The following is a 13,938-nucleotide window of genomic DNA, read 5'->3' as shown; positions in this document are numbered from 1 at the left end:
TAAAATCTAAGATATATAACTAAAATGTTATATAGTGTTTGAAATAGTAGTTAATCAACATATTCAAGTGCTTGGATTTCTTCTTTTTAATCTAAAGAACTCCAGGCTAATAATAGAAGCTTGAATACCTGCAAAAACAGTCCTAATTAGGAGGACTTAAAGACCCTCCGATTATAAAATCAGTATATTTATGAGAAAGATATAAAATGACTTAAAGCAATAAATGATTTAAAAAAGTCTTAAATTCAAGGAATAAAGATGTTTGTTCTTGAGTTTTAAGTTGGTTAATGCTTTGAAATCTATGCATCTTTTATCTTAAGAGATGAAAAGTTATGAACATTTTGTCTGAATTGTTCATATGGTATTTATACCCCCTGAACCTTGTCGTTTTCAAAGAAGAAGAACTGAAAAGTCCTCTATTTTTTGCAACAATAATGGAAGGCAAATACCTCTTACATATCATTAATGAGACAGTAAATATAGTAGATCCTTTAAGAGACCTTATATACACCTATAAGTATAGAAAAATTATTACCTTACTATGAACGATTATTCTTAATGGAGAGACATGACGATTTATCAAGTCTTTTATACTTCTATTGTAGAGAATCGTCCAAGATCAGGCATATAAAGTTAGTACTTGGTAATGTTCAAGTTTTTTGGATTTGACATGTTTTTCAGATCCACATTGCTTTGGGCTTAGCTGACTGTCAAGTCCAAGTTCTTTAGGTCTGACATGTTTGCCACACCTATTTTATTTAAGAAGATTTTTTATAAATAAAAATAAATTGAAGAAGTTAGGAATAAGGTAGTGTTTTGAATAGTATCCCAAGCTTGATGCCTAACTATACTAGCAGAAACAGAGACTTTCAAGTGGCAGCTGCAGAACAGAAACAGAAGTAGCTAAGGTTAAAGAAAACGTAAATAGAAGTCGAGACCTCTATTGCAGCACTGCTAGTAACAGGTTCCACAAAGTGGGAAAGCCAGTCGGCTAACGCAGATGACGAACAGTAACTATTTCCAAGCAGTTAATATTCTTTTTCGTAATCTTTCGAGCACAAATCGCTACTTGGATCTGTCACCATTTAGGGATTGAAGTTATCTACATCTTCAGGGAGTCATCTATGACGATAAGTGGACTTGATGCTATTGTTTTGAGGAATAAACAGGAGATTAAAAGTCATATAATAGAGTAAAATACGCAATACTAAACAAAATTAATGGGGTAAATTGATAAGTTATTCTATTCAACCATTCATTGTGAATATTTAAGTGGAAAAAAAAAAAGGCATGAAATTCGAAACAATAAGCTTTTTTACTCTTGGTATAATTTCTTTGGAGACATGTTTCGTTTTGCCGATGGACTATTTCTCACGGCAATCTATTCAATTTCTGGCAAGACATGAGAGAATCTCACAACGATCGGAATATGGGTTCAACATTTTACAAGGTCGAAGGATTGATTGTAAACTTAAGGATCAATCACGTTGATTGAGAATAATAATCATCGGATATTATTTACTGTTCTATACACTTCTAGTTTCACTATGATCACTGCCACCTCCTCCATCATCTCTTTAACAATCTTTTGGCACTACTGATCCGGAGAATTCATAATGATCCGTCAAGATTAGCAACCAAGAAAATCCATGTCAACAATAAACTTTAAGCTCCCTACATCCTAAAGATGGTGAAATGGCTTGAGATTTCTTCACCGGAAAATCAAATTTCAGCTTTATTATGCAGGAAAAAAAAATTGTTCGAACAAGGTGAGAGTTGCCAGTATTGGGCTTGTCCCAAACTCACCAAGTTGCCTCCCTGAAGAGAATGCGCATTGGTTTGGTTTCGCCGAGTCTATTTAAGACCAAACCATCTTACCAAACTAAAGGTGATTTGGTCTATTCTCAGAGCACAAGATGTCCGAGGCTCGCCCCCGGGGTCATTGAAAGCTTGCTCTCTTCATTGTGCATGAAGCTGTAGTCCCACTAGCTTAACAGCAGTAGTGACAATTATAAACCACTCAAAACCAAACTAAACAGAGATTACATCAACATTTCCCTTTCTCCAAAAGGAAAAGAAAAACAAATTCATCCTTGTATTATATCATGAATTTCCTCGAGTTACACCAGATTGCCAAACTTCTCATAATTGTCTAAAATTGGCAAGCAACCTCCATTTTATAAGAACCAACTTCACCTATGAGTCAGGTTTAACTAATTTCAATCGTGTAACTTATCTAGTTCTTGTCTTGACAAACTTTCCTCGTGAAGCTTTCTTCTCCAACTTTTCCCTCTTCTTGCGGGTTTTTTCATCCTCAGCACCTTCCTAATCAAGGGAAGATCACAGCCAGGGTTATATAGAGGACATAAAAGTTTTTAATGTCTTTAAAAGATGGTCAACCAAAATAGGGTAAGAAAAGATACCTCTGAACCATTTGATAAAAATCCTCTGAAGAATCCAAAAGATTTGTAAGCTCCGAATGCTGGTATCTGGAAAGAAACATAGAACCAACATCTCACAATGTGAATAATCATAAAAAATTCTCTCCATGTGTATCTTCAATAACATCTCTAAAACGAAAATAGACATCTCCTTCTTCAGGTCCTAGTTTCACATCATTCTTGTTAAGAACTCACCTCAATCCCCAATGCACCACCCTTATCCTTCCCTCTACAAAGAAGGAAACAAGTGTTCCCAATTGGAAAAGCGAGGGCAGGGTTTACCAAGGAGTTTACTCTTCTAAATGAGCCATTAAAAAAAGCAATTTCCCTTTCTTTAGAGTTACCCATTTTCTCATAGCAAGCAACAAGCTAGTGTTGCAGGAAAGACAAAATCACAAGATGTGCCAATAAACTAGCAAAATATACCATATCTTCACATCAATTTTAAATTGAACTGTTCAGATCCTATGCTTGCAGACTAGTATAACTATACAATAACTTCATCAAAATATATCGATACTCAAACTTTGTCACCATAGGATTAGCTAAAACTACTCATCACAGATCAACAATGACAATAACAAATCCAAAACATATTTGAGAAATATATATATATATATATATATATTTCAGACATGGTTAAGAAACTTAAGTTGAATATTTAAAATACCCAAGTGAATGTTGGTCTATCTTCCCTTCAAAGACAAGAACAGGAGACCAGTATTCGTTTGAAATTTATCCATGCTACGAGTTCTTTCTCAAGAAAATTCCAAAAGTTTCACTCATGGTGCTTTAACATGCACATATAGAAGCAATTTTATGAGCAATCAAGTAAATGGGATCTTACCACCAAGTATGTGTACCAAAACTTTCCAGATATGATGGACATGAGCTGCACAAAGCTCGTAATGTAGATAACATCGTGTAGATAGCTGCAATGCAAGATATCACCATCATCAGGCAACGATATCTCATAATCCATCAACAGAATCAAAATTGGCATCACACACACAACACAAGGTCTAAAGACAAATTAAAAGCCACCTTTCATGCAAAATCATTAGCCAAAATACCCAACAGAAGACTCAATTCAACTATTCATTTATCCTAATAAAACGAGTCAAGTCATTAAAATTAAACAATTAAAACATACCCACAAATCCCACCAGTGCTCATATCATATCCACCATCAAGAAGGTCACCGTCGTCAGCATAAGCAGGGCTGGCCATAGCAGCAAGTTGTCGATAAGGTATAAAATAGGCCACAGATGTCAAAATCAGACCAATCCAATGTTTCCACGTGAAACTGGAATGGAAAATCACCAACCTCACCAACACATAAATAACCTAAAATTAACAAAATAATGATAAGAAAGAGGGGAAAATCGGCAAGTTAATAGTGAGATGATAAAGATGAGGGAGTAGGAGCGTACGTTACAGGCGATGATGAGGCGACGGAGGTTAGCCATGTGACGGGAGTTCTCTTCCTTCCGCTTCTTTGCGCCTTGATTTGCCATTTTCTTTCTGCTTCTCAGATGATTGATTCTAATAAGTTCTCACAGTTTAGTTTAGGGCTTCAAAAATGAAAATACCACTTTTATCTGTTCTCTGTGTGTGTGAATGAATGGAGGGAATGTCAGCGAATCGAAGAAGTGAAGGAAACGGAGAGGCGAACGAACCAGATCCCAGTACTTCAGCGTAGAGGAGTGGTTGCATGGCGTTGTCGAACTTGACCCTTCCATCGTTCACTTGAAGCCCAGACTTATTTGGGCTCGGCCCATTTAGCTTTATCTTAGCCCAGGCCCGTGTTAATATTTTTCTTCCGGATTGAGCTTTTCACACATAACAGGAGGTTCGAAGACTCTTTTTTTTTTTAGAATGGATTAGTTTTGTAATTTGAAAGCGTGAAGCTTTAAATAAGACAGAGATAGGGTTGTTGAGGGTAATAATTGTTGAAGGATATAATTAACTTTTTCGAGGATGACAGATAAGGACAACTTGTACAATAGAATAACACCTTTATCTTATAAAAAAAATCAAAAATAAATAAGATAAAATTTTCAATCATACGTTATAAAATAAAAATTATATATAAAATAAAAATCATTCAAGATTCTACTCACTCGTGAGACATACATAAAAAATAAAATATATATACATATATATATCTTTTAAATATTTTTTTAAAAATTATTTATAGCTTTTCTCAAATTCTATTCACCTTAATTCAGGCCATGAAAATTAATAAAAATAACTTAAATATTAATCGGGCAAGGAAAATTAATGTGTTAAAAAAAAAAAGATCACGGGTAAACACTGTTTTATACTGTTTCAGCTATTCCCGTGTGCTTGAGTAATGAGATAAGATGTGAAATTCCGGCAGGCGGTTACGTGTACTTGTCAAACCGTCAGATATATAATAATGGTAGGGGAGGAGGGGACACCTTCAAAGCAAATAAATAAATAAATTAATTAATTAATAACAAGTAATTTAACCATTCCAATCCCACTTACCTGGAGTCTAGGAGTTGGTGAAAAATCTCTCGACTGCGTATTTTTGTACTTTACAGAAAAGCTTAATAATTATGTAATTGTAGAAGGCATCTTTATCAGTTTCAGTTTTTTCAACTATTCACGTGCCCGCACTCTTACGAAGGTTGGACTCTAATATTTTATATCAATGTAAAATATATATATATATATATATATATATATATATATATATATAGGCAGTGGCAACGCATTTTACATTGTAAAAAAAATTAACTGTAAATTAAAAAGATGATGTGTTCTGAATAAAATAAATTAAGGACTATATATATCAACAATCATTAAAAAGATTCCGATTCTAATCAAAGATTAAGTTGATAGATTAAAACAAGGATGAATATTAATATATATTATTATGTCATGCAGACAACTCTTCAGAATTTTTCTATTTTAAATATACAACAATAAAAAATTTCTTGTAGAATAAGAAATTATTCCAACGAAGAAAAAATTCTAGTTTAATCTCTTGTTTTTCTATTAATATATTTTTTTCATGAGTTCTTAATGTGATAAAATTAGTTAGCAATAAGAAATAATAAAAAATTATAGGTAATTTAAAATAATAATAATAAAGAAGGTTTCTATTGGTTAAGACATAACGAGCTTTCCTTTTTTGCTTTTTACTTCACTAGAATAATTGTTTTTTAAACAACAACCTATTAAAACTATAAATGCAAGTTTTTTAAAATAAAAATAAAAAATATATTTTGATACCTTTTCATGTTTTTGTATTAGAAAAGAAAAAAAAGATATATATACCACTAGTGCATTGTAACAAAAAACTTTTTAAAATTTATTTTTTATCTAATTATATGATTATAAAAATACACATCCGCGTAAAAAATGATTGCTAACATCGTGTAGAAAATGACAAGAATCTCATCCAAAAGTAAATATTAAATTAATTGATATCTAATAAAACAATATCTCAAATACAATAATATTTATTCAATTATAATTAATTTTGACTAAACTTATAGAAAAAAACAATCATGAAAGACATAACAAACAAAAAAACACCTACTAATATCATAGAAATATCATATATCCCACTCAAAAACAAATTCAAAAAGAATTCCAAATATTTTATTTAAACAAAATTCAAACAGATGTTTTTAAAAAAATGAGCTGAGGAGGTTAGGCATAGTGGGCCCACTTTTAGCCCAAACGGGTGGACAAGTGCACTCAACCCTTTTTTTTGCAAGCTGGCCTGACTTTTTTAAAAATAAAAATATTATTCAACATATTGTTTGCACTAACAACCGACTCGTCGTCTCTGGTTTGAATGTCAACAATCTCATGTGATGGAAAGTCGAGTTTCCAATTTTTAAAACAAAAAACTCATTTGTAACTATTTGTTTTTTACTTGAAAGACCTAATAAACACTTTGAATACCTCAATAAACCCTAATATGGCCTTAAACTATCCATAAACGGGTCAAAAAGATGAAAATCAACTCGGGTTTAAAGAACTTCTTGAGATTCAATCTATTTTTATTTTATTTTTGCAAGATAAAGGCAAAAAAACACCATAATGTAACTCATCTCATTAAAAATAGCTCGTTAACACTAAGATTGACTTTTTTGTTGCTAAAATCGAGTAAAATCATACATTAAGTAAAATCACATAAGCGTTAAAACGACATCAACATATTAAAACGATACGAAAACACTAAAAATAATAATTTGAAATAAAATAAAATTTAATTTTTTAAAAATTATTTTTAAAACATAAAGACAATCGAGATCCTAAAACAAGGTGACAAGTTGTTTTCTTAATTTTTTTTTTTTGTTAAAGTAGCATTGTAGTAAAAGAATTGGAAAAATAATACACTTCAAAATTTAATTAAAAAAATAACACAATTTAGCAAGTTCCGTGTAACATCTATGATTTTCTAAAAAAATATAGGAAATGCAATTTTATTAAATTTTTTAAACTTATCTTAATAAAAAAAATGTGATAAAAATATTATTTATTTATTTATAAAAGATAACATTTGTAAAACAAATAAATATCAATCTTAGTCTCTAGATGTGATAGATATAACATAATATTTAAATTAAAAAGAAACGGTGATGGTGGATAGGCTGTGATAAGTTCAAAAGATAATATTTTAGAATTGCAAATTGCCGCGTGATAATCTAGAAAGACCTTTTGCGTCAACGATTTCCAGCGACGGGCGTATATGGATGTCTTCTACATGCTTGTTTTTCATGCCAAGGAGTGATAGATAAAATGTCAAAATGCTTTTTTAATAATTTATTTATTGAAATATATATAATAAAAAAATCATATTTATACCATTTAAAATAAAATTTTATCATCTTATCTCTAAAAAAATAGCGGAGATGCTATAAGTAGGGGTGATTATTTTCCGTTCGGTTCGGTTTTTATAAAAAAAAAATAACCAAACTGAAATTATTTTTTTTAAAACCAAAACCGGTTCAAACCAACCGGTTTCGGTTCGGTTTTTTAGGATAAAAACCGGTTCAAACCAGTTTGGCTCGGTTTTTTCGGTTTGAGTTCGGTTCAGTTTTTTCAGTTTTAGGCTTAGAAAACCAAAACTGAACCGAACCATCTAGTTTGTTTAAAATTTTAATCGGTTTTTTTTATAATTTGATTTTTTTAATTTTTTTTTTTTAATTTTCTGATTTTTTTCTCTTCTCTTACTCAAAGCGTGGTGTGTGTCCAAGAGAGTAACGTGCAAGGCTGGTGAAAGCAAGCCATCTTGTATCGTCTCACTTAATTTGCTAAAGTCAATTGTTAACAGCTGCAATAATCGATTTGATTGGAGTGTTGATCTAGGAAAAATCAATTTCCTTTCGTTGAGAGGACACCTGTACCACGATTGCTTGCCTTGTGCGTGTGAATGATTTGGGATTTTCTGTACCTGTTTAATTTAAAATATTTTTATTTAAAAATATATTAAAATAATATTAATTTAAAATAAAAAAATAAGTTTTTTAAAAATGAAATGTAAAAACAAACTGTCACTCTGTTTTGCTGCCTCTGCTAGGCCTGAAAAACCAGAATATTGCACCATGTACGATGCATAATAATGTGCCTAGACTCGATCGGATCCTCATTCCCGATGCTCATTTGGTTTAGTCTCCTCGGGTCTCTTCCATCATTCCCGATGGGCATTGTATTTATCTACACAAGATGGCATTTTTGTAAATACTTATTTCAATTAAAATATATTTTATTATTATTAAGCTGTTCTTGTTAGTTAATTATTTGTTATTAGATAGCCTATTTTTATATTTAATAGTAGTTGAATTTAATGATTTTTTTTTTAACTATGATAGACCCAGTTTAAAACTTAAAATAACTTCTAATAAAATTGCATATGCCATATTTTTTTAGAGGTTATAGATGCTATTCACAACTCGTTAAATTGCACTGCTCATTAATTACATTTTTAACTGTGTTATTTTTTTTTTAATTTTTAATGGTGATGCTTTGAAAGAAAAGAAAAAAACTCCATTTTATTCTTTGCTGAAAGACTTGTTTGTTTTAATTTTCTCTTAATTCTAACCACGTAAAAACAAGGAAAGAAACACAGCTTATTTTACATGCAAAGCTTATGGTTTGATTTTCATCCGCTATTGTTTGGAAGTGTGGTTACGATTATTTTTTAAAGTGTTTTTTATGCTAAAATATATCAAAATAATATTTTTTTATTTTTAAAAAATTATTTTAAGATTAGCAAATCAAAACAATTCAAAACATTAAAAAAAAATAATTTTTTTAAAAAATTAAATTTTCATAAAATATAATTTCCACCGCGTTTTCAAACAAGACAGATATAATTGATATTTTGCTCCCATGGAAGATAATTACGTTGAACAGGACAATGTTCTTATAAATTAGGGATATATACGATTGATTGTGAAAGGGATGGCATTAATCATACACCCTCTTCACATATTTAAAAAACATGTCATTTATATTATTTTTATATTTTTATCACTATCTAATTAATTAAATATATTTTTGTCTTTATTATCACATGACAATAACTTAACATTACATGAAACTATGTTTGATTAGTGTCTAGTGGGATAAGGGATAATAATGATAATAATAATAATAATAATAATAATATATTTGGTAAAAAAGACATAAATATTTATATAATAAATTTTTATGGAATTTATATATTTTCAAAACAAAAAAATATACAAAACATGTCATTTATGCGTTAATTATCTTCACCTTTTTTTTATCTTGAAAAAATATTCAAACTCCATTTAAAAACTACCATAGGTAGGGTTGCAACTTGAACTAGATCCCAAAATTTTTCCCATACCCAACGATTTGCAAACAGCCAACTGCCCCCCATGCGTGTTGCCGTAATGGCACCAGCTAGCTTCCATTTTGTCCAAATATTCCTCTTTTTTTTTTTTTTTTCTGTAGTGGAAAATGACTTCAATTTCAACTCCCCTATTAAGAATTAATTATTAAGTCACAACAAAAAACCATAGGCCGTAGGTCTATTCATAGCTTTTTCTTTTTTTCCTATTTAAATTAATATTAATTAATATCCTCTCTCTTATTTTTAAAACTGTTTAATTTAGTTTTATTTTTTAATTGATGATTGATTTTTTTTCTATATTTTTTAATTTCATGATACTTTTTTTTTTAATTTTCTCTCTCTTATGTTTTGTATAAATTAGCTATATTTGTATGATATATTTATAAAAAAGAAAATTATTTGTTATTAGTAACGATAATTAGTCTATAGAATAAATAAAAATATATAAAATTAAAAGGATAATTGATATAAAATATTTATATGTGCATCTATATTTTGTTTTTTCTATGAAAATTATCTTTTCACTTTAGTATTTGATTAGTGTTAATAATTTTTTTTGATTTACCGGTTTATATATTTATGAATTTATTTTGTAAAATACAAACAAAATCTTTTCATTTAAAAAGAATTCATGATACATGAAAACTCATTCATAACCCAATTATTTTTTCTCTTACATTAAAATTGACTTGAAATAGAGTAACACAGATGGGAAGAGGACTATTGCACTTTATATATAGTTTTATCCCCTAACTGCCTCAAACAGTCAGAAGTTTTATTGAGATATTCCACTAAAAACAAGTAAAATAAGTTGTTTTTTATTTTAAATTAGCATAGTTAAAAAAAAACTTTTGGCAAATTAGCAACAAATATCACAATTTGAAAAGGTGTGCTACTAAAATAGTGCTATCCACGCAAAAAAAGATTTCATAATGGTTTCATTACTAGAAATATATATATATTTTTATTAACGTGATTGTCCGGGCTAACTTGCACGCACCTCGACTAATCCCACGAGTCCTGAAATTAACAACCATGTAACCCTCCAGTTGCCACCATATTAGTAACCATATGGCTCGAACCTGAAATTACAGGAAAGTAAACCCCTTAACTCTAAACTCTTATTATTAGACCACCTACTAGATGGTTATTAGAAATATTTTTTATTTGCTGCGTCTGGTGCAACATTTTGCAAATGGTGCGTGAGCTTTTTTGACAAGCTTAGAAATTTTTTTATTTTTTATTATAAAGCTTTTCTAGTTTTTTAACTCACAGGGAATCATTTTTTATTTAATATAAATGATTGTAATAATTTTTTGACAAATAAGATATAGATAGATAAAATTAAATATTTTAGAAGCTCTTCTCAAAATTATGGTATTTAAAGATTTCAAATTATAACCAAACTTGTTATCTTTTTTTTTTAACCTTTTCAACAACCTTTTAAATTGTTTATTAAGTTGGCTGTGCTACTTTCCGGAGTGTAACTTTTAAATTACGCTACTTCGATTAATGTAAATTCTAATTTGTTATTTCCTTAAATATTTTTAAAATATGTTAATTTACTATAATTATCTTAACAAGTATGCTATTAAAATAAAGGGTAAATGTTAAAAAGAGTTCAGAAATTTATAAGGCAACTTGCAACAGATCCAAAAATTTCCCCAAACCCAACTATTTACAAACAGCCAAAAGTTCCAGAGTATTTTAAGATTTTGTCTTGCTAAAAAAATTTGATAAAATAATACACACAAAAATATTTAGAAAAATGAGTTATAAAACATCTATTTGAGTTACAAGTGTTATTTGTGATTTTTGCAATTTTTAAAAGACATGATTTAATAAGGCCCTGAAGACACATCAAAAATTCGATAATGACATCATTAATACCGTTTAAAAGATTTTAACAAGATGAATTCAATTACATAAAAAAATGTTATCAACGATAACCAGAGTGAGCCATACAAGCGGTAAAAAAGCATGTAAGTCATCTGGTGTGATCCACTCTGATCACCATTACTGATATTTTTTTGTGTCGTTGAAGTCGTATTGTCGAGATCTTTCTAATGTTATTATTGGTGTCATCATCGGAGTTTTGGTGTGGTTTCATTTTTTTTTTTCCTTCTCTGTCCTCTCTACTTATAAAATTTTGTGTTTTTTAAATTTTGTAATTTGAATGAGTTATAGATGATATTTATAATTCGCAGTCACTTTTTAAAAATATTTTTTTTGAAGTGTGTAATTTTATTATATATTTGTTTTACTACACTAGAAAGCAGAAGAAGTCAAGGTTCCCATGCATGCTGCATGCAGCATGGGTACCTGCAAGGCTGATAGCTCCCATTTATATCCAAATATTCCGTTTTTTTTTTTTTTTTTCTATTGGGGGCACCTGACATGACCAAGAAAAAACCACAGGCCTCAGGTTTGTCCAATTGACCTGAGAGCCCAGCTGGATACTACTTCCTAGCGCATGCGGTAGTTTAAATACCGTCAGAAGCGGTTAAAACCATTCGATTGCGCTGTACACACCCACGATGTTCACACTAGAAACAAATTCCACCAAGATCTGTCTAGTTGATGGGGGCCACACAAGCAAAGGAAAATAAAAAAAACGAAGTCCGTTTTGTGACGATGGGCTGATCATGGGATGGAATGGTGTCGAGTGGTGCCCACATTTCCCCGTTTTGTTTGTTTGTCTGGTGGATGTTGACGTAAAATTGGTTTTTAAAGTATTTATTTTATAATTATATTAAAATAATATATTTTTTATTTTTAATAATATATCAAAATTATATGAAAATATATAAAAAAAATTTAAATAAAAAATTTAAATTTTAACCCATATCTATTTGAGTTGTACTTTTAAATAAGAGTTTAGACTATCTTTGTTTTTATATTTAAAAAATATTTTTAAAAATTATTAAAATAATTTGGACCGTCTTGATATTGTAATGTTAAAAATATTTTTTTAAAAAAATATTTTTTAATATATTTATAAATAAAAATAACTACTACTATAATCTTAAATAATAATAATAAAAATATAATTAGTCAAATCTTATCCAATATAATTAGCCAAATCTTATCCGAATGCGCATTGCATTGCGTGCTCATAAAAAGAGAGAATTCTTTTCGCATATCATCTCATGGTTGCTTTCATATGTAACCGGTAAATAACTGAGCTTTACCGTGTATTTAGTATTGTGTATATAATATTTTTAAAAAATATTTTTTAATTTAAAAATATATTAAAATATTTTTTTTTATTTTTAATATTAACACATCAAAATCATAAAAAAAAACTAAAAAATATTAATTTAATATTTGTTTCGCATCAAAAATTTAAAATACACTCAAATACAATTATAATCACAAAAACAAACCCATATCCACCATTTCTTATGTTTTTTTTCAAGAGCATGTTCGACTCAACTATGCTCAACTATGTCTTCTACGTATGTTTGGTGTCTTGCAGAATGACACATGCCATAATATGTCATGAAAACACACAATTGTTCATACAAGAACTTTGAAAATATAAAGTGGTATGATTTATAAATAAATAAATTTAAAAATTGTGATTGAAAAACACTTTTATTTAATAGAGTGTAATTAATGAAGAGTTACGAAATTTTAATTATATATCATTACTAAATATAAGTAAAAGTTCTGAATTAATTTAAAATGATGTGTAATATTGTATTTAATATACATGAACATGCATGCCTAGATCATATTTATGCACAGAGGGTCAATGATATAGATGGTTAGGTGGCCGACTCCCATCTGGTTGGAGGTTTGAGAATAGTTTTGACATTTTTTTCAAAACAAATTATATGAGCCTAAGTGCCTGTTTGGGAGTGCTTTTTAAAAATATTTTTAAAAAAATTTGAAAATTTTTTTTGAAGTAATATATTTTTGATGTTTTCAAATTATTTTGATGTGCTGATCTCAAAAATAATTTTTAAAAAATAAAAAAATATTATTGGCACACTTTTCTGAGTGAAAAACACTTTGAAAAGTAACCACAACTACACTCTCAAACACCCTCTAAGACGGTCAATAAAACTCGAAAAAGGTAAAGAATTGTTTGGGTTGATTTGAAAAATTATAATTTTTAATTTTATTTGAAACATGGTCTTTTAAATAAATGTTTATTTAAAGTGAGAAAATTAAAAAATCATGATCACTCTATTTTAATATTGAAAAATAATTGAAAAATTATATTAAACCCTCTCATATCAAAATCACTCTATTTTAATATTGAAAAATAATTTTCTTTAAAATTTGTAGTTGCAGAGTCTTATATAAAATTTCTCACATTTATCTTTTTTAATCCTCCCTCCCTCTCTATATATTTATCTTTAGCGCCTAGGCATATGAGAGATTAGCATATGAGAGCCAACACCAGCGGTGAAAACTCAAGTCAAAGACTTGTTTGGTATTGCTGGGTGATAGTTCTTTATAAAAAATTTAAATATTTTTTTTATTTTAAAATTATTTTAATGTAACGATATTAAAAATAAAAAATATTTTAATATATTTTTAAATAATTTTTTTAAAAATAACTGCTACAGTAAAACCAAAACTAAAAAAAGGAAGCACGCAACGAACATGAAGCAGCCA

At 29.0% G+C, this 13,938-nt stretch overlaps 1 protein-coding gene across 1 annotated transcript; it reads right to left on the bottom strand.

Annotated features, from left to right (window-relative positions):
• Positions 1–2,042: 2,042 nt before the first annotated feature.
• On the bottom strand, positions 2,043–4,159 carry LOC7493366 (uncharacterized). The gene is made up of 5 exons (XM_024589887.2): positions 3,875–4,159; positions 3,595–3,788; positions 3,289–3,373; positions 2,424–2,489; positions 2,043–2,325 (listed from the first exon to the last, which is right to left on the bottom strand). The coding sequence occupies exons 1-5, from the start codon at positions 3,956–3,958 to the stop codon at positions 2,233–2,235; spliced, it is 522 nt and encodes a 173-aa protein (XP_024445655.1). The 5' UTR covers positions 3,959–4,159; the 3' UTR covers positions 2,043–2,232.
• Positions 4,160–13,938: the final 9,779 nt, after the last annotated feature.

Source organism: Populus trichocarpa, chromosome 18, assembly GCF_000002775.5.
Source record: "Populus trichocarpa isolate Nisqually-1 chromosome 18, P.trichocarpa_v4.1, whole genome shotgun sequence".
NCBI lineage: Eukaryota > Viridiplantae > Streptophyta > Magnoliopsida > Malpighiales > Salicaceae > Populus > Populus trichocarpa.
Note: the sequence above shows the minus strand (reverse complement) of the source record. Positions and strands in the feature narration are given on the sequence as shown.